Source organism: Pempheris klunzingeri, chromosome 6 (genome assembly GCF_042242105.1).
Source record: "Pempheris klunzingeri isolate RE-2024b chromosome 6, fPemKlu1.hap1, whole genome shotgun sequence".
In the NCBI taxonomy this organism is placed as follows: domain Eukaryota; kingdom Metazoa; phylum Chordata; class Actinopteri; order Acropomatiformes; family Pempheridae; genus Pempheris; species Pempheris klunzingeri.
In genome coordinates, this window is record NC_092017.1 from 2,542,188 (window position 1) to 2,563,775 (window position 21,588).

Here is a 21,588-nt window from a genome sequence, read left to right on the forward strand (position 1 = left end):
TGGAGCTGGTGTCACAGATGGGTTTTGATGTGTGTGGGTCCATGCAGGAAACCTGATAACCACCAGTGTTGGCAGTCTGGTAATAAACTATTAGTAGTAGTAAACCTTCTCACACCATTCCCATATTTTAGCAGTACGACTTTATTGAATTGAACTTAAAACAACCACATTATTACACTTTGCATTAAAAGATCCCTTTGTAGAAGTTCCATGTAAGAGGTCCACAGTAGAAAGTGTGCAGACTATAGCTGTGTAGCAGGGATCAGATGAGGCCCATGTAGTCACTACCATGTGGTGCAACTCGATTCACTCCTACTCCTGTTATGATGCAGTGTGAAGAAGTTGCTCTGCAGTGAGTTTTACTTCATTGGCTTTTCTTAAACAGCAGATCATAAACTAAAAAACACATTGCACATTTGTTTCTGCAGTGCAGCAACTCTTTCTTTTTGACCTCTAACACTTGGCTCTTCCACAAACAGGCCTTTTCACAAGTCCTTTGCTGTGCAAAACATTTAAAAAAAGATATTTGTATACATTAAAACATATTTATTTATGGCAGAGACCTTAACCTTTCATTTGCTGCTGGTTAGAATCTTCTAACGTCAATGGTGCAAGAGAAATACGGCAGAGAGAGAAAAGTGTTCCAACCAACCCTGACAGTCCACATGGCAGCAAAGAGAACAGACAGGGATTTGTTAGTGTCATGTTGTGCCTAACGTCAGTGGTTCATAATATATGCAGGTTATTTCCATAGGTCTGCATCTGCATCTGCAGGTATACACACACCCTCACCACCACCCTATCCAGCCTTACGCCTGGCAGAGATGACAAACGGGGTTTTACAGATGCAAAGATGGTGGAAAGAGTGCATCGCAAGTTCATACCACATTTCATCTGATCCATATTTCTTTAATCAGGGCAGTCACTTCATGAACTTTTGTGCTGATGCACTGATGCAAATTGGTGAATCTTACAATCCACAGTGTGTATGTCAGTGTCTCCATGGTAACACAAGCTGTCAGGTCCTTTAACCATGTGTTTATCGAAATCATGCTCATGTTTTTCTGTCCAATGGCAATGATGATTGTTAACTAAAGACTTTTTCTCTGGAGTCCGGCTCAGCGGAGTTTGTAATACCAATCATCACGGTCACAAATGACAGGACACAAGGATTCACTGAATGGTGTGACTTTGAGTGCGAATGATGTCGTGTGCTCTTCAGTTCCTAGATCTAAGCCAGACAGTGTTTTCCTTCTATACCACCAGCACGCTGTATAAGAGAACACCCTTTAGGGGGGGGGATTGTTCAGCCCTCCACTCTACACACTTGAGAAGCAGTGATGAGGAACACTGAAGCTGTTCACTCTTGTCAAGGCCAATACCATTGTTCCTGTTTAAACTCCAACAGATCATATACACACCATGTGGTCAAAAGTGGACCCTGACCACATGCTGCATACTTTTAACCTCGGTTTGTTTTCCCTGGTTTGGGTTTCTTGGTTCCAGTGGATGCAAATCCTAACGCCACAACACACAGTGGGACGTATTTTAGACAATGTTGTTCTTTGTATCAACATTTAATGTGTCCCCGTGCACAAAGCCAGGTAAATAAAAATAAAGAAGTGATTTTCACAGTTTGGTGTGGAAGAGCTTGACTGGCCTACACAGAGCCCTGACCTCAGTCCTGTCAGCACGATGAACTGGAGCACCGACTGTGAGAGTCCCTGTAGCCAGGTTGTAAGATCTGGTAGAAAGACTGAAAACGGGGGGGCAGATGCAGTTATAGCAGCAGATTATTTATGTAGCATTGCTGAAATCAGGTCCATCCTGTCTATAGATGATGCAGAAAAATTAGTACACGCATTTATCACTTCTAGGTTGGACTATTGTAACTCATTATTATCAGGCTGCCCCAGTAAGTCCTTAAAGACTCTCCAGCTGGTCCAGAACGCTGCTGCTCGTGTTCTGATGAGAACTAAGAGAAGAGACCATATTTCTCCTGTACTGGCTTCTCTTCACTGGCTTCCAGTAAAATCTAGAATAGAGTTTAAAATCCTTCTCCTCACCTACAAGGTTCTTAATGTTCAGGCTCCATCATATCTTAAAGAACTCATAGTACCGTACTACCCCACTAGAGCACTGTGCTCCCAGAATACAGGCCTACTGGTGGTTCCTAAAGTCCTCTAAAGTAGTGATGGAGCCAGAGCTTTCAGCTATCAGGCTCCTCTCCTGTGGAACCTCCTTCCAGTCTGGGTTCGGGGGGCAGACACCCTCTCTACATTTAAGAGTAGACTAAAAACCTTCCTTTGTGATAAAGCCTATAGTTTAGGGCTGGATCAGGCCTTAGACCAGCCCCTAGTTATGCTGCTATAGACTTGGGTATTTTTCACCAAAGATATTTTGACGTTTGGCAGCGTCCCTCTTGTGTAGTGGCCTTTGCTGAAGGTGAATGTGAAATTAGTTTGATGTTTTGGATAATTTTGTCATTTCACGTCTCTACATAAGTGTCTCAGGTCTCCACAGTGTTGTCAGCGTTCCTAGGATGCTCATGGGACTTGATGTATAGTTTTTGTTCAGGTGTAACTGTATGCTCAGGGGATGGAAGATTCAATGAGCACTAACTTGTTAATGCCGCCCCTCATGACAAACTTCAGCCCACTAATGCAGACTTTGCAAGCACTACTGTGTGATAGCAATAAACCCATCTATCTAAGTGAATATAGCCCTGAGGTCGGTCAGGTCAGGAGTCTGGTTTGGTCTTAGATCTCACAAATTCAGATTTATTCAGATAAATATTGTTCACTGATTGCACACATTTGCACAAACACGGCCTTCATCTGCACTGTTTTGATGTCCAATCTGGGTACGTTAGGAGTTTTTTCTTATGAACTAGGTGGCAAACCAAGGAACCATCCACATTTCTTTTGCCTTGTGGAAGAAAACAAGAACATAGTGCAGGCAACAGTACTGATAAGAGAACAAAGAGAAAAGGATCCTTTCCTCTCGTGGAGTGGCCTTTGCTGAACTGTATGTGATGTGTCGTCTGGGAGGGCATGACTATGTACTAACTGCACAGAAGAACTAAGCTTATTGCCAAGTCAGGCAACAGTAGTTTCCACTAGAGGGAAGTAAAACTCAACTGTGTGTGGGAGAGAGAGAGAGAGAGAGAGATGGTTTGACTGAAATAATTCTACATGTCTGTTGGTCCTTAGCGTGTGCGTTGCTACTATTATGTTCAGAGGGAAGACTTGGCTGAGATCCACCTGAGAGTCCTCAGCTCTTGGGTCTAGTGTAGTAGACTAAGCAGTCTCTGACATGGACTCTACTATCAAATGGTTTTCACATTAGACAGTGAAAATGTATACAAGAGCAAAAAAACATTATACCCACATGAAATAGGTACTGAGGGGGGGAAATCATCCAAATCAGTTTTGGTATATGTGGAACACAGAGGGACCGCCAGCATCACCCAACCAGACCGAAGACATACCGATGGATCTGATGGCTTCAGATCAGTGTTTTCTAAAGGACATTCCTCAGACAGCATTAAAAGCACAGTCGCCCAGAGATGCAGGGTGCTGTGTTAAAGCTGTTCTCACCATGTTTCATCTGCTGTTAACGGCTCAGACCGGGGGAAACTACCACGGCACGTGTCAGCAGGTATTCTGCTATCCTAAATAAAAGAATACTAGATTTTCCTCCCAAAACACCACACCACCAGCCACATGTATACCCTTCATACCTCAGTTACCAAACATGGACGCCAAACAAAAAAAGATTCCCCTGTTTTATTGATTTCAAGAAAGCTTCTAGAACGTCTTATGTGTTACGACTTCTACATCTACACTGTGGTAAGAAGAGGAGTTCTTTGGGGCTGTAATTTAGGTCTGACTTGGCAGTAAATCTATCCATTCATCTATCTATCAACCATAATTATCAGAAATTCAACATGGCAGTGAATGCAGTAAGAGAAATGCGAATTCTCCAAATTCCAATTCAAATCTGGCTTGAAGTATTTGATGTGATCAGATCCATTGTGCTGGGTGGTGGTGAAGTGTGGGCCCACCTACATGCACAGTTCTGTAGACATGTAGAGCAGAAGTAAGCAGATACCCACTGATTAGTAATATTAAAAAGAAAGCACTTAAATGTTTTACTCTTTCTTAAATCCAGCCATCCAAGACACCCTCCAGTCCTCCATGGCGTTATCAGGACTCGAGCTATTGGTCATACACATTATTTTACATCCCAAAGTCTACAGTAGTAGAACATTTAGACAGTCTGTGGTACTTTGGCTCTGTAAGGGAATCCACTGTACACACCAAGTCAAGCCCAAATGGCCCACTGGCCGTGTCCGTAGTCTTCCTCTCCTCTTCACCCTCCAGGCCTGATGGCAGAGTGGACACAGGTGTGACTGGAGGTGTGAGGAGGAGGAGGAGGATGGAAACCTGAAAGGACTGGAGAGGAAAACACACGCCGACATGCAGACAAGCACGGCGAACTTTGGCTGTAACACTTTCTAATAAGTCCACAACTCTGAAAAACACAATGAATATAGACCCACAACTCCGCTGTGCCTCGTTCACTTTGCACATGACCCCGGACAGCTTGGCCCCCGGACAGCTTAAGCAGCAGCGTGCTTAGCCAAGTTCAACGTATTGCTGAGCGCCTCACGGGACAGCAGCAGCCACACCACCGGAGCAGGGGCACACTTTGTTAGGCCTTGACACTTTTGGACGTCCATCCACCGACTCAGCGACTCGCGGCAGCAGCCTTTCTTCAGACACAACAGAGGCAAAACAGCTTCTCATTCTGAGCGGGCTGGTGGCCTTGAGCTCTGGCTGAACACACATCAGAGGATGGCGGGCTCGGGCTCCACTATTAGGCTCAGAAGAGGACACAACAACGTCAAGAAACACTTTACCCCCCGATATGTTGTTTCCCATGACCAAAGGAAGACGGGAGCAGAGGACCACGGGACAGAACCCAGCACTGACGTCAGACTGGACATGAATACCATGGAGTGGCTGGTCACTGTGTTCATTTTGCAGGTAGACTTGGCACAGAAGGCAGGACAGTGGACAGGATGTCTCAGTGCTGTAACAGGCTCTCCTGTGACTGACACAGTCCTTTACAGACAAAAAGCTACTGACAGTCATCAAGCACATTCTGAGCGGCTAGTGTTACCGTAGGAATCTGATATCTTAATGATCCACACTTCATATAGATATAGGCAATGGACCCAACGAGGCATTACCACCCTCTGCATCGTGATCATTCTCAGTCCAATTATTTGAATGATCTGACAAGATTTTTATTGGTATTTACAGATATTACTTTCTAAAGGAGATTAGGGGCCTCAATCCGGAAAATCTCTCCAAATTTAAAACGCAGCTCAACAACAGACTGTCATGGTTAACTGGCATGAGGAAAGCCTGAGGGGGGGGGGTATATTCAGCTGGACACTAGGATACTTGTAGGTAAAAATCTAGCTGCTGTTGCTAGTTTGTCCAACATTGCAGAACCTGTCTTTCAACGAAGCAGATTTGTGGCCAAGTGCTCCACAGAGCCAGAGGACTGTGGGATACCTGCCTTCTGACAACAGGTGGGAGCTGGTCGCGCCCTTCAGCACCACAGAGAAGAACGTCTTCCCTTCTGCCTCCGAATTGGCTGATGTTGAGGATGAAGGAGGATGAAAACGTCCACCTCCTCCCTGAGTGCACCTGGCGTTCATTTCGCCATGTAAGTAACGGAGACAGCGGAACATTCACAAGAAGAAGAAGTGACGTGTGAAAGAGAGAAGAGATGACTAAACCTAAGCCAGCACCTAAAACACAAACAGGTGTCCTTAAGTCCAGATATTGTCTTTTTATCTTGGATTTCATGAGTGATGTATTACTATTGTTCTCACTTACCCAAACGTATCTTTCTTAAGCTTAACTAAACAAAGGAAGCTGTTTGTCCGAGTGACACACAGAGGCCTTTCATAACTGCTACAAATCACTCTTCCAGGATGTGATAATGCTCTGGGTCTGGTGATATATGGTGCTTAGAATAAACGGTTAAAGTAAGTACAGGTTGTTGAGGTCGGGGCCCCTAAACTCGAGCACTGTGAGGTTAGGGGCCCTGACCTCAACAAGGTGGAACGACGGTGGAGGTCTGAGTAGCAGTCAGTTGCTGTGTAACAGCTTCACTTAATTATGATTACTACATGTCACTTCATCAGAAACAGTGGCTGACATGAATGCTGGCGTCACTCTTCATGGGAGGACTCATAAAGGGACCCAGCACTTCCTGCCTTTATGCTCTTGCTGATGTCATCAGTGATTACGTAACTCGTGTATTTGTTTTTACAGGTTAAGAATATTGGAATCTTGTTTGTGCTGATGTTTGATGATACAAGCAGCTGTTTCAGATGATAAGAACGAGTGAAATCTTCTGCCTCGGCTGACTGATCGGTCGAGTGAAAGGCCGAGAGGAAACAGTCAGTGGAGCTACGTGCTATGAGTTCATTATTCTTTAACTGAGTGAACTGTTCCTTTTACCTGTATCATGTTATCACATCATGCACCAGGCTGGCCAGGACTGTCATTTCTAATCATGTTTTTTACTGCATAGAATATCTTTATGCTGATCTGGAGCTGAGTTCCTAACATGGCAGAATAACATGCTAATTGATCTGTGATGTAACATAGATATGTCTCTGCTCTGTCTGTACTTCCTTTAACATATTATAAAATTCCAGGCATTTGTTAAAGATCTTGTTATTGATTACTACAAATAATCATTTTTATTTTCCTTTTCTTGCTTTATGAAAAAATGTGATTTTTGTATTACTACATCAAGTTTAATACGTTTAAATATGTATAATATATCTAATATTAAATGTTTAAACAAGTATCTAAGCAGTGATTTGGACCAAACTTTAATGAATTAATTGTCACTTTGTCACCAGTACTGATAAATGATAACACTGATTACAGAAACTTCCCACGTCTGATATCTTTTCTGATCTCAGTTTTAGAGGGACGTTTAGGGTTTCTGGTGCCTAGGGTTAGGGTTAGGGTTAGGAAAGGTATGCTTTGGTGTGTGCCTGTTCTTTTCAATTAGTGAATGGGTGAATGTGAACATAGTCATAAAGACTCGTGCTATACAAGCACAGTCCATTTATCCTGAAGTCTGAGATAGGACAGGACATAGCTGTTGATAGGATATTATCTATCTTTGAGACGAGCAGTTAGTAGTCACGTCCCTGTAGAGTGTCTGTGGTGAACTGTGGTACATGTGAATAGATTCCAGTGTGAACACATATCAGGCCATCAGAAACCATCATATAGCCTTCATATCATATCAACGGGTGACGACATTTGTTCTGACAGCTGCAGCTCCTGACTTCGTGTTGTGGAACCCGTCGGTCCGTCCAGGTCCACTTGGAGATCCACTCTGGGTTTTCCATGCAGCCGCTGTGCATCGCTGCTCTTCTCTTCCTCTCTGCTCCGCCATTTTGAACAGGGGCCCACAGTGTGCCCTGTGATGGAGGAAGAGGGGAAGAGCGCTGCTGACGGAGGAGGGAGGGAATGGACAGAGATTTGACAGGAGGAGGCAGAATTACAGCTGCGAGCTCGACAGTCATCGCCCCCGGGAGGAACAGGAAGGACAATCAGATGTGTTCTTCGAGGTCAAAGTTGTAAAATTGGCAAACAAACAAACAAACAAATCAATTTTATGAATTTATTATGGTACATTACACTAGATGACATCACCCCCCAGTGCATCAAGCCTCTGTGTGGACATTGTATTGGTTTAAAGTTCTGAATACACTCAGCACCACACTGCAGGAGTCAGACGGGCAGACAGACTCAGACAAACAGAAGCAGAGTCACTAAACACAGAAACACTAGAGTCCACACCAGGCATGTCAGGAAAAGGACCAGTGCACATGTTTAAAAACACACATGACAGCATTCTGATCATTTCCCAAAGGCTGTCATTCGTTGCACACTAGATTAGTTATATTATTATATTAGTTATTTATTCATCTGATTTTTGAGACCAAACTGGTTGTTTTCAGCTCCTCTGACCCCAAACAACCAATAATGTTTGAGCTTTAAAGGATTGTGTATACTGCACATACGCAATCAACAGAAATAAAGCTTGTAAACCAGACGGATGACGAACACGGGGCTCTTTAACGTGTGCTTTAATTGCCTCCAGAGATAGATTATCAGACAGGCCTACTGGGAACAAGAGGAGCAAGTGTACCTCTAAGACAAAGTCACTTGCCAACATTTTTGTCTGAAGATAAAAGAAAGAGGTGGGTCCTGATCCTGGTCCCGCTGATGTGGTTCTCTGGTTCCTGTGGATCCTGATCCTGGTCCCGCTGATGTGGTTCTCTGGTTCCTGTGGATCCTGATCCTGGTCCCGCTGATGTGGTTCTCTGGTTCCTGTGGGTCCTGGTCCTGGTCCCGCTGATGTGGTTCTCTGGTTCCTGTGGATCCTGGTCCCGATCCCACTGATGTGGTTCTCTGGTTCCTGTGGGTCCTGGTCCCGGTCCCGCTAATGTGGTTCTCTGGTTCCTGTGGGTCCTGGTCCCGGTCCCGCTAATGTGGTTCTCTGGTTCCTGTGGATCCTGGTCCTAGTTCTGCTGATGTGGTTCTCTGGTTCCTGTGGATCCTGGTCCTGGTTCTGCTGATGTGGTTCCCTGGTTCCTGTGGATCCTGGTCCCGCTGATGTGGTTCTCCATCAGCCAATGGATGTGCGTCTGTCCAAGGCTACAGCCTGTCCGTCCTTGGGAGCTGGATCTCTCCTTCACTGTGGTGCTCCTGGAGGTTTCTCTTTTCCCACTGGGTTTTTTGAGTTTTTCCTTCCCGAAGAAGGAGGGTCATAAAGGGCAGGTGATGCCTCGGACTGATCCACCGGACTGATCCATTGGCCTCATCGACTGCTGGACTCTTTATTAGATTGTTTGTTCGCTTACACTTGTTTATTTCAGTGAACTTTGTAAAGCACTGTGAGACACTCTGTTGTGATATTGGGCTATACAAATAAATTGAATTGAATTGAAAAAAGATCGTCCCATCACAATGCTTTTTCTTCTAATCTAATCCAAGATATTTTAAATCATTTAATACTTCTTTTATTGTTCTTCTTCTTCCTCCACAGTCCAGCTGCACACTTACTGTACTTAGGCTACAATAAGGCTGAGTGATTCAAATATGGTTTTACAGCTGAGTACTTTTGCTTTAAGCGAATAGAAAGTGCACACTGACGGTTTCTTGACATACTTTGTTGTCCTGTTGGTTCAGTTTGTGGAGAGGAGTGTCAGTGTGGTTCTACTGCGGCACAAAGCATCAACACAATCAGTTTTCAACCAACACTAAAAGCCTGGAGTTATGGTTTCCCTGGAAAATGCTTGAGTTCCTTTCATCACTCAGGACTGACTATCACAGAAGAAGACAGAGGAGGCCACTCTGTCACACACTGAAGATGTCCTTCTGGAGCCAGCTGAGGTTCAGTGTCTTGCCCTAGAACACTTCACCATGCAGACTTAGGAATTGATTGATGGACACCCCACTCTACCTTTGCTCCTCGGCTGCCCCTGTGATGCTCCTACAGCGGTCTGGTTTGCTTTATTGGACGAGTGCCAGATTGCAGCATGAATTCTAATGACAGAAGAAAGACGTGTGTGCTCTGGATCTCAGGAGAAAGTGAACATGAGTTGAAACAGTTGTTGTTATTATTATTGTTGATTCCTCAGTAGAACCCCTGCTCTCTCACACTGTCACTCTCCATATACTTGTTCAGTTGTGTGTGTTCCTTTCATCAGCACCGATGCACTGGCTACTTTTTCATACCAGCTACTAAGCAGCACAGAGCCCAGAGCCGTGACATCCTGAGGTGTCCACTGCCTGCCCCCTGCTGTTGAGCTGCCACACCTACACATACTTTAGATGACCATAGTCACCTGGATGTGAACTGGATAACTGAATATTTAAAGGTGCAGTTTGTAAGATTTGGCCTACAGGCAGCACCCTTTTCTTCCTCTAATAAACCCTGCAGTGCCCCCAAAAATGTAGAGCAACTGTTGCATGCTCTCCCTGTACTTGTGTGGGTTCTCTCCGGTTTCCTCCCACAGTTCAAAGACATGCACGTTAGGTTGCTCTAAATTGCCCACAGGTTATAGGTAAGTAAGTAAAGTAAAGTTTATTCAGTATAGCACTTCTCACACAAAATGCTTTATAGGTGTAAAAGAAAATGAAGAAACATTAGAAACAGTAAATCATTATGTAAGATCATAAAAACGATAAAAGAAACAACAATAATGAACAGATCTAAAAACACACCAAATCACCCCAATCATATCCCATAAGTGTTAGAGAGCAGGAGGCGAGGACAAGGCCAAAAAATCATCAACTGAGACCGCAGATCTGATGTCTAAAGGCTGTTCCACCACTTCAAACGCACAATCACTTTGGTTTTTAGTCGAGTGAGGGGGACTGACAGTAAACCCTGGTCAGAGGATCTCAGGGACCCACTGGTGGTGTATGGATGTACGCTGGTGCCTGACCATGCAGGGCTCTATATTTAAAAACAAGAACCTTGAAAAGAATCCTGAATTTGATGTGAAGCCAGTGTAAGGAGGACAGGATGGTGTGATGTGAGTTGATCTGTTGGACCTGGTTAGCAGCCTTGCAGCTGCATTCTGGACCAATTGTAGGCGGTCCAGAGACGACTTGCTGAGGCAGGTGGAAAGAGAGTTCCAATAGTCCAACTGGGATGATATGAAAGCATGAATAATAATCTGAAACTCAGATTGTGAAACGATGGGCCGAAGTTTAGCAAGCAATGTTTCTTCCTGTTTGTGTTGCCTCTCTCTCTCTCTCTCTCTCTCTCTCTCTCTCTCTGTCCAACCTCCACCCAACATGGATGAATGGATGAATTGGCGCTATATAAATAAAGATTGATTGATTGATTGATTGAGATGAAAGAAGCATGTCCTGGTCAATGATCTGATGTGTAGATCAAACAACATGGCACGATCGAATAGAACACCCAGGTTTCTAAGCTTGGGCCGATGATAAGGACCTCAGTCTGCATTTAACAGTAAAAAGTGATTTGCTATCCAGTCGTTAATGGCAGACAGACAGTTGTTTAACCCTCCAACACTAACGTCGGGGGATTGTGGTTCCCAACTCCATTCTTTTTTATCATTCACACAGTTGTCAGTGATGCAGGGAGACTGTGCCTTCACCCGACCAGGCTCACGTCCCAGGAACGATTGGCCCGAAGAACAACAGCTCTGACAACTGACAACTGTGTCAGAAGAAAGGTGGTTTAAAATACGAGGGCAACACACACGTTTCCTGGGCAGAGAATTAAACTTAACATACAGGTTGAATAAAACACATTCATGGTCAGAAACATGCAGCAAGTGTTGGCAGCAGTGATTCATGAAGCCAGAGAACCACAGCAGGAGAACCAGGACCAGGATCCACAGGAACCAGAGAACCACAGCAGGAGAACCAGGACCAGGATCCACAGGAACCAGAGAACCACAGCAGGAGAACCAGGACCAGGATCCACAGGAACCTGAGAGATGAGAAAAGCACAGAAAGGCCGGGGAAGATAGCAAGTTAGTAACAGACATTAAAGAGACATGAAGCATCAGGGTGGAGTCCTGGTGAGTCCGGGTGTGTCCTGGTGTGTTCTGGTGTGTCCTGGTGAGTCCTGGTGTGTCCTGGTGTGTCCTGGTGAGTCCTGGTGAGTCCTGGTGAGTCCTGGTGTGTCCTGGTGAGTCCTGGTGTGTCCTGGTGTGTCCTGGTGTTTCCTGGTGAGTCCTGGTGTGTCCTGGTGTTTCCTGGTGAGTCCTGGTGAGTCCTGGTGAGTCCTGGTGTGTCCTGGTGTGTTCTGGTGTGTCCTGGTGAGTCCTGGTGAGTCCTGGTGTGTCCTGGTGAGTCCTGGTGAGTCCTGGTGAGTCCTGGTGTGTCCTGGTGTTTCCTGGTGAGTCCTGGTGAGTCCTGGTGTGTCTGTGACAGGAAGCAGGATAAGACAGTGGATGGATGGACTTATATACATATCCACCCATGAATGTGTGTGTGGTTGCATACAGCAGCAACAGGATACTGATGATGATACAGTCTTCGTCTTCGCATTCAAAGTTTGACATCTGAAAAACACCGTCTTTGAACTTTGGCTGTTTTTGAGTATTGAGCATCACTGATGCAAACACAGAGTCCACCTGGTCTGAACTCACCGGTGTCCTGCTCTCTGTCAGCTTGGGACTCTAGCCCCAGCTTGATCTGGGCCACCGACTTGACAGCTGTGGTCAGTGAGTCTTTCAAGGCTTGCTGCTCTTAACCTGAAACCAAAGAAATGATATGGCCGCTGCATGTGGACTGGTCCTCGGTACGGTTTGTGTTATTGTTAGCTGCACTAAAGGTGTGAAATGAGCTCTTAGTGGGGGCAGCGCCTCTACTTCTCTCTCTTGTTTGACTGATGGTGCCTTCAAATGGGGTCATGATTACCGGGCCCAGGAGAAGAGTCCATATGAGTTACATTTCCTGCACTACTGTTATGTTACCCACTCATTACATTGCTAAATTCTCAGGCTCAGTGGTGTCTAGACGCTGACAGGCAGGACTCTTTTGGTGCTTATGTTGCTGAGCAGCATTGTCCAGCAATGGTGTTTTAATGGTGTAACCACTTTAACCATAAGAAAAAATATAAAGAATAAATAAGAATCCACCTGTATACAACAGTGGCGGTACAACATAGTGGGGTGTGTGGAGAACAGACCGGAGGATGAGTGGTGAGGTAGTGAGGAAGACGAAGGAGATGCTGGTGGATTTCAGGAAGAACATCGGTGGACCAGATGTGGAAATAGTAACATCGTACAAGTGCCTGGGTGTTCTACTGGATAATGAACTAGAGAGGTCCACCAACACAGAGGCTGTGAAAGAGGCCTGAGGAAGCTCAGGTCCTTCAACGTATGCAACAGGATGCTCCAGCTGTTCTACCAGTCTGTTGTCTCTTTGTGGTGGTGCACTGGGTGCAGGCATCAAAATAAAGGACTGAACAAAGTCCAGAACATGTTTTATATTTTAGATTCTTCAGAGTAGCCACCTGTGTCCTTGCAAAGAGTTCATTTGTTTCATTTCTTGTGTTTGAGCCCATCAGTTGTGTTGTGCAGAGGTAGAGGTGGTGCACAGTTCAGTCCAGGGATCAGCCCTGCTGACTACTGTTGTAGAACCACTGAACTATAACTCCATATGTTAATCTACAATGTAGAAAATGATACAAATAAAGAAAAAACATTGAATGAGAAAGTGTGTCCAAACTTTTGACTGGTATTGTGTGTTTACACTCACACACACACACACACACACACACACAAAATATATATAAATTAATTTAAAAATGTTTTAATGAATATTAATGTATATATGTATGTTTATATATATGTTTGAGATAATTTTGTATCTCTGTTTTTGTCAGCTCCGCTCCTCCTCTCACTCCATCCCACAGTTACCTGCAGTCAAACAACACGCCCACTTGATAATGTGCTCTACTTGATTGACAGCTGTATCAGCCACTCGTCGGGCGCAAAGCGTCAGCCCTATGTTCACTCCGGTTCACTAACCAATCAGAGGACATGTTAAACAATCGCGACGCCATACGGACCGCACAGGCCGCCATGTTGGTGAGGACGGAACCCCGCCAGGCAGACTGCGTCCCTACAAGTCTCCCACACCCGAGTCATCTTCTCTTATCGATTAAATATTGTAAACTTACCCCCGCCTCACCCATCGCCCACACTATCCCCCTCCCTGCTTCCCTCTCTCTCCCCATCAGGTTATTGCCTCCTGTCCCTTCTTTCTTCTGTCGCTCTCCCTCCTTTCCTCCCTCACACCCTCTGTGTCCCTCTCTCGTTCCACGTCGGGTGAAAATGTAAGTTCTGTGATAGAAGTCCGGCCTGGACAAACACAGCAGGAGCCCCAGGACCTGGGTCAGCCGGTGGTAGGGGCCACGGCCAAGCACTGTAACAGTGGCTGCAGCCATATTGTTTTGAATGGGCAGTATTCTGGAATGTGGTATTGGTCTATCATTGTTCGGTTCGGTTCGGTTCGGTTCGGTTCGATTCGATTCGATTCGATTCGATTCGATTCGATTCGATTCGATTCAATTCAATTTATTTTGTATAGCCCAATATCACAACAGAGTTGTCTCACTGCTTTACAAAGTTCACTGAAATAAACAAGAAGTGTAAGCGAACAAACATTCTAATAATAATAAGATAATAATAAGATTCATGTGAACTGTGAGCTGGTTGACATGACGGCGGTGCCAGAGGGGACCGTGGGCACTACTTCCTGGGAAATACTCAGATATACAGTTCTTTGGCTCACATTCATTTAGAAACACTTGCATTTTGGAATGAGCCAACTTTGGGCTCATCTGATGGTCTGATGATCCAAAACTTACACGGATTCCACACGCAGCCTAAAGCGTGGTTTGTTTTTAGATCCCAGCAGTAATCCTCCTGGTAGCAGGTCCTGGATCAGTTACATTAACACGCAGCCTGTGGTTCCAATGCTTCACTGCTTCAATAAGTGTGAAAGGATCCATTTCAACAAAGCCAACACAGGCCATGTTTAAAGACACACACACACACCCTTGGGGGGTGGAGGGGGGGGGGGGGGGGGGTCTATTGTTTCCGTCTTACTGGTTGCTGGCTGAATATTTTCAAAGCTAATGGACCAATCAGGGAGGGGCTCCAGACACCTTTCCCACCCACTGCGCTATAAAGGCTGCTGGACACGCTGCTGCCAGGACATCAGCTTCCTCCGACCCCTCCCGGACCGAACACTCTGCGCCTCTTCTTCTCGTTTTGTTACATTTTGCATTCTTCTCACCGGATACTCATTTATTTGTCATTTTCTTTTAACATGGCGGACAGTAAAGTGGCAAGCAGTGGAGAAGTGAGCGCCAAGGTAAGGACAGGAGGAAGAGGAGGAGGAGGAGGAGGAGAGAGAGAGAGAGAGGGACACAATGCTTTCTGCAACTCCTTCCTCCATTTCTAACTGATTCCTAATGTGCCTGCTTAGATCCTGTGTGGTGGTGGTGGTGGTGGTGGTGGTGGTGTGGTGTGGTCTGCTCGGTGTGTGACAGTGTGTGGATGATGAGGAGTGAGGAAGAGGAGAGCTCAGCCTCCTTAGTTTCCTCTGAGGTGAAGGAGACACGGGGAGGTCATGGAAGGGTTACCTGTGCTCATTGTCTCAGCACATTCAGCGCCACGTTGTTTCTGTGAACGGTCAAACTGTGGAAGTGACGGTGGGGGGGTAGTGAGGGGGGGTGTCCCCGCCGTGCCGGCTGACTGCTGCGTGTCATTACCGGCGACTTTAACCGGCTTACGGGGCTCTGAGGAGCTCTGTGTCAGCGCAGCCAGAGAGTGAAAGACACACTGTAATCAGGTGTTACCTACGCTGCCCCCCCCCCGTGGGGACGGCACGGAGCCTGTGGGGGCTGATAGAAACCAAACAGCTCGGTCAGTCCGCTTCATTTTTAAAGGGACTGTTAAATGTCGGCTCGGTGGCTGCTGATGTGTCCCACCATGCACACATTTGAAAGGTGATGTCGAAGGAGGTTTTGTCTCAGAGTTGGGACATTGTAGTGGACCAGCTCTGCTCCCCGCGCACCGTGTCCTCCTGCTGTTGTTTCCACTGTGGAGGGGAGCTTCAGCCCCCACGGTGTCTCCTCTCCGTCCTCTTGTCCCTCCGGTACCTGCTGGTCCTGTGGCTGAGGGATGCTCTGCCCCCCCTCGTCATTTAAAAACAATGTACCAGAGCAGCGCTCGTGCTCTCCTCTGCTCCGGTGCTGAGCAGATGGTGCGCGAGAGGCAGCGCGTGCAGCGCTCGGTTTGACTGCAAGCGGCGGGAGGGCGCGAGACGCACGGAGCACTTTGCAGACAGCGGGGCTGCTGGGATGGAGGCGCTCTGGGTGAAGTTAAAAGGATGGAGGCTGCTGTCCGCTACACACGCGGGGACAGGAGACAGGCGGAGTGATGTGTGGGTGTTAGAAATGTGACAGTTCATGACAGAAGACAGCGACAAGGTCTTCAACAGTAGAATAACATGGCCGTTGAAACGAGCAGAGAGTTCACGGAGGTGCTGACACGGACATGAAGCCTACTGTCTTCTCTGACAGCTCCGTCAGAGGAACACTGTTGGCTCGCTGTGGCACCTGCTCTGATAAGCCGACAGTGATTAATCAGCTGCCGGGCCGCAGGGAGTTGTAGTCTTTGTACTGGTGTGTCTGTAGTCCCCCCAGGCTAAGGCTCCGCGCTGACAGAGGTGCTGCGGTGATGGACGGTGTCAGGTTTTAGCCAATCAGTAAGAGGGGGGAGGGACTTAGACAGGACAGACCAATGAAAGCTCGACTCCTTGAGTCACTACCTGTCTTTAAAAGCCCGCTCACAGCCCCGCTCGGTAGGGGTGAGGAGGCTGTGTCTGTGGGGTGTATAGCAAGGGATGCATGCCAGTGTGTCTTTCTCAATATGGAGTACGCAGTCATTTTGGTAATTTTATCCTTTATTGATAGGATGTCATTGTAAGCCCCCTCCCCTGCCATCACCATCAACAAGTTTCCAGTGTTACACAGTTCAATATTGCCTAAATCGATTCAAACAAGTGAATTTAAATACATGTATAGTAAAATACAAGTGACCCATATTCCCTTGTAACTAATGAGTCATCTGCATATCACAATGATGAAATAGTGTATTACGCATATACTGAACTAGACACAACTCCACACAGATTAATGGAATGCAGCCACGGTGCCTGAACGTTTGATCACTGAGCCAACAGAGAGACAGAACACACTGTCCCATCTCCACGTTCCTAAAAGACATGTTGTGTGTAACGATACGGCTGCTTTCAGGAGCTGAAGGAGAAGAAGCAGGCTGAAGACGCAGAGAACGGAGAGGATGCTGCCGCCAACGGCAAAACTGTAAGAACGGCTCCCTTTGTTGCTCTTACAGCTGATTTGGTCACCAGGAGACACGACAAGGATCAACCATGTTCTGTCTCCCCGGCAGGACGAGGAGAATGGCGAGCAGGAGAACGAGGTAGAGGAGGACGAGGAGGATGTTGAAGAGGAGGAGGAGGAGGAGGATGGAGAGGGTAAGTGGCCCTTGTTGAACATGAGGTTGGACTGTTTGAGCACCAAGCATCATTCATGTAAACACAGTCCACTGTTTAATTGACTGCTGCTCATTTGTAGAGACGCTCAATCAACGTTTCCTTCACTATTTGTGAAGGCGGCTGGATATTTATCACAGGAATCCAGATAATACTGAGACGCCATAGCAGCTCTCAGATGAGACTTGTCTTGCAGGTGTGCCCTGGAGCTTGAAGCTCAGTCCATCCATCCCTCTGTAGAGGACACGAGTTAGCCCGACCACGTTCAGCAGTACTGAGCGTACAAATGCAGAGTAAGGGAGCAGGATGAGTGATGTTTCCCACCAGGTGCAGAATGCTTTGGAGTTTTTGTGCAAAAAGACAGCTCGCGTTGTCCAACTCAGACCGTGAGCTCTGTAATGGGAACCTCCAAACACCGTGCACTTATACTGAATGTGTAATTCTGTGTCTGCATTAGTTAAATAATTAACAGGCTTACTCATTTCACTGATCAATTCATCACTTCATCATGTTGGTCCAGTAAAAGTGTGGCTCTGCCACCTGGAGGCCAGACTGTGTAACTGCTCAATATACTTGTGTTGAGCATAAGAAAGCTCATGTAAAGTCAGTGGGCCTTTGGGAAGTGAACCATTCCTTTAGGAAAGACTCTCAAACATGCAAGGAAAGCAAAGCATTGACCAGAACTCATCCCACACAATTCAAGTTCATGCTGTCGCTCTGAAGAATAATTCAGACTGGGAGAACATTTTCATTTGCAGTGAGTAATCTGATGCATAATGAGCTCCAACTATTAGTTAACCAGTCCCCTGACTACTGTGAATCACAGCAGCGTTTGTACACATGTGCTCCATAGTGGTGTGGTAGTAAAACAGGCTGGGATGTTCACCTTGAAGTACAGATGAAGTGGTGCCCCCCCCCTATGTGTCCCTCACTGCTGAGTGATAGAACCCAAACACAGAGCTGGTGTACTTCAGTGATTTTATTTCAAAAATCAAAGGTACAAAAGGACAGTGGTCAAAAGCAGAGGGCAGTCCAACACAGGCAAACAAATCCAAGAGGAGCAGGCAAGAATCCAAAAAGCAGGTAGGCAGAGACGGGTTCAGCTCCAGGACTGAAGCAGAAAATAGAAGCTCAAAAGCAAACAGCCTGCATGATCGCTACAACTATCTGACAATAGTCTAAAGGATCTGGGCCAGTTTATGAAGTAAGTAAGCTGACAAGGGAAAGAGATGAGAGGGTAGATGGGAGTGGCAGGATCTGGACAACAAAGAGGCCTGAGGAGGGGGAAATGCAGCTGGAGGAGGAGACTGGGTGAAACTAACACTGGTTTACTTCAGTTGTACAAAAGGGTTCAAAACGTATTGATGACCTTATTATTGTAAATGAGTGTGGTTGCAGATCTGTTTTCATGGAAGGAAATCCCTCTTTAGCAGCAGTTTCTTATTCAGCCCCTCTCTAACTAAGGCAAAGGTTAAGTTCATGAAGAGACAGGCTGCACACCTACCTGGTCTGTCTTGGATCATAACACCAGTCACCCTTATTCATTCTAGAAGTTTAGTTTGGAAGCCTCATGGGAACATTGTAGCAGTAACGTTTGAGGAATCCTCCGTTCTAACGTTCATCCTCAAGGTGTTTAATGTTTATCACCACCAGCCTCATGCTTCATACATACATACATACATACATACATACATATATATATATATATATGTGTGTGTGTGTGTGTGTGTATATATATACATATGTGTGTGTGTGTGTGTGTGTATATATATAAATAATCAGGGATCTTTGTTATCCACTCCCGTGGTGGTGTAATAAAAGATGGAGATGCTCTGTGTGGTGCACAGCTCCAGCAGCTGTCTCTGAGGGTTCCATGTAATCTTGCTGCTTGTGTGGATTCTTTTTGTGAGTTTGCTTTTTCTCTTGCAGCCACAACATTTCCATGCCAGCATGTGTGGGAATGATGCTTCCCACTAGACCAGCGCAAACGAGCCTTTGCTCACATCAAATTTCACTGCCTTCAAAGGAACAGTGTTAGTGTTGCCTTCTTAAACGTGGTCTGGGTTGTCATGAAAATTAAACTTGGTGCTTAAAATCATTCCTGAATATTTGAAATGACCAACACATTGCTGTCACAGCTTCCTTGGTGTTAGCTTCTAGGACCAAAGCATTCTGTTGACACCATGCTGATTGGTAATGTGAATAATGCATGAACTCTGTAGTTCATTACCCTTTAACACACATGAACCATTGCCAAGTCGTCTGTGTACTTCCAAAGACCACACCTGACCAAAGACCACAGAAAAGGGTGCAGGGGCTAAAAGACAACCTCTGGGTGACCTCATGTTCAAAGTGAAGTCATCAGACAGAGAGACAAAGTGTCCATCGGTATCAACTTTCTAAAGTCAGTTTAATCAAATGTCAGAGCTGATGGTGTCTAAAGTAAAATCACATCTTTTCTCTTTTGTGTTGTGAGGTCACATGAACCCAGATTACACACCTGAGTCGCAGAGCTGAAAAAGAAAAAGTGAAAGCCGTCGACGTCCTCCTTCAGTGTAGACAGCTGCTCAGTCAATGCAAGAAGTTTCCCTGTCTTACTTTTACGGTCATGTTGAAGTGAAATGGCGTCTGTAGCCATATTTACTGTGAGGTCAGTGTAGTCAGTGCTGCAGGATGAACCCAGCAGAACACACTGTACCAGTGACTGTCTGTGTGTGTGCAGGTGATGAAGAGGATGAAGATGACGATGACCTTGATGGACCAATAGGGAAGAGAGCAGCAGAGGATGATGATGATGACGACGATGAAGAGGTGAGGAAGAGTTGCCGTCAAAAGTTGTTGTTACCAGATGAACATGAGCAGATCGGTCCCAGTGCCTCTGCCCCGCTGCACCGATACAGAGCAGAGCCGGGATGCTCAGTGAGGGGGGGGGGTGGTACTGTCCTGATATTATATCTGTTATATGAAAAATGACTTGACGTCATCATCGTCTTTATATTCCAGTAACAGGACAGAGAAGGTTCCACTGAGACTTCAGGTCATTGAGTAAAAGCTCCATTTAAACTGAAGAAATAAAACCTGAACACATTGACTCAAACCCTCCAGTATTTCTAACATCATGGGGGCAGCTTTTAAAAGCTCCACTGACTTTTTGATGTTCATTTTAGTTTCCTTTTTGTCTTTAGTGTCACCATAGGAAGTGAACTGCTCTGTTCTTGTGACACTTGAAGTATAAGAACCTCTTTTCTCTCCCCTGACCACCGTGGATGTTGGGCTGTGACTTACTAAGACAGCCAAACGAATGAATCTCTGCTCTTTGCACGTCTCCGTCGGCCCGAGGAGGAAGATGAAGGGGCTGCTGTGTTTCCTGAGGTAGCACCTCTCACCTTGTTCTTCCTTATTGGCAGGATGAAGTTGAAGCCAAGAAGCAGAAGACAGACCAGTGAGTCTGCAGCGCCCGCTGTCTGGAGGACGAACATCAAGAGACAGCCAGTTTTCCAGCAAAGCCTCAACACCTCAGTCCTCCCTTCTTAACAAGAATACTTTTAAACAGAGAATTTGTTTGTATTTTTATTTACATTTTATATTTTTGTAAATATTGTAAGGAGGACGGCCATTTTGCAACAGTGATCTTTCTGGGTATCGAGTGGTGCTTTGAAGACTTTTAGATCCAGACTCGTCATCATTATTACAATATAGGGTTCTAGGGTCGGTAGGAACAAGGACCTGGAAACACACGGGGGGTGTCCCGGTGACTTGTGGCTCCTCTGACTGACCGAGTTTGCATTAGTGGTAGTTTGGATGAGATTCCAGTGCTCTAGTTTCTGCTTGTCCATCTGTCTCTATTCCGTCCGTCTATCACGGCCACATCTGAATGTTTAACGTCTGCTGTTATGTTGAACAATAATCATCTGGTTTTGTTAGTTTCCACCTGTCACAGGTTGTATCTACCTGCAGTGAACAGAAAGAGGAGAATCACTCATCAGTGATGTCACCTTTTCAGCAGGGAGAACTGCTCAGATGTGACCCCCCCCCTCCACTGGCCGCTTGTCCACACTTTAAAACTAAAAATCAGATCACAGCTGGTTTGGGCGCCAGGAAATCATGTGTAAAGCTCCTGGATGTTGTCTTGTACATTCCAGCTGTGTCTGGGTCGTCTCCTGTCTTTTTTAGATTACTGGTTAATGTGGTTGACGATTGTGAAACTAAGTGGTTGGTTCGCTGTCGGCGGCTCTCCTTCATACTTTCCTTTTGAGAAATATTCAGCTTGTCAGGTGGCACCTGTCCTGGATGACAGTTTCAATAAAGTTTGATCAAAACAGTCACTGCTATGTACTTCCTACCTTTTTATCTTGTCACACTGCACCCTTCTAACAAGTGTAGCCGTGAC

At 45.9% G+C, this 21,588-nt stretch overlaps 1 protein-coding gene across 1 annotated transcript; it reads left to right on the forward strand.

The window, feature by feature from the left end:
- Positions 1-14,868: 14,868 nt before the first annotated feature.
- On the forward strand, positions 14,869-21,523 carry ptmaa (prothymosin alpha a). Its single transcript, XM_070832698.1, has 5 exons — positions 14,869-14,990; positions 16,939-17,007; positions 17,096-17,180; positions 19,921-20,009; positions 20,606-21,523. Exons 1-5 carry the CDS (start codon positions 14,946-14,948, stop codon positions 20,642-20,644), a joined length of 327 nt encoding a protein of 108 aa, XP_070688799.1. The 5' UTR covers positions 14,869-14,945; the 3' UTR covers positions 20,645-21,523.
- The last annotated feature ends 65 nt before the right edge of the window (positions 21,524-21,588 follow it).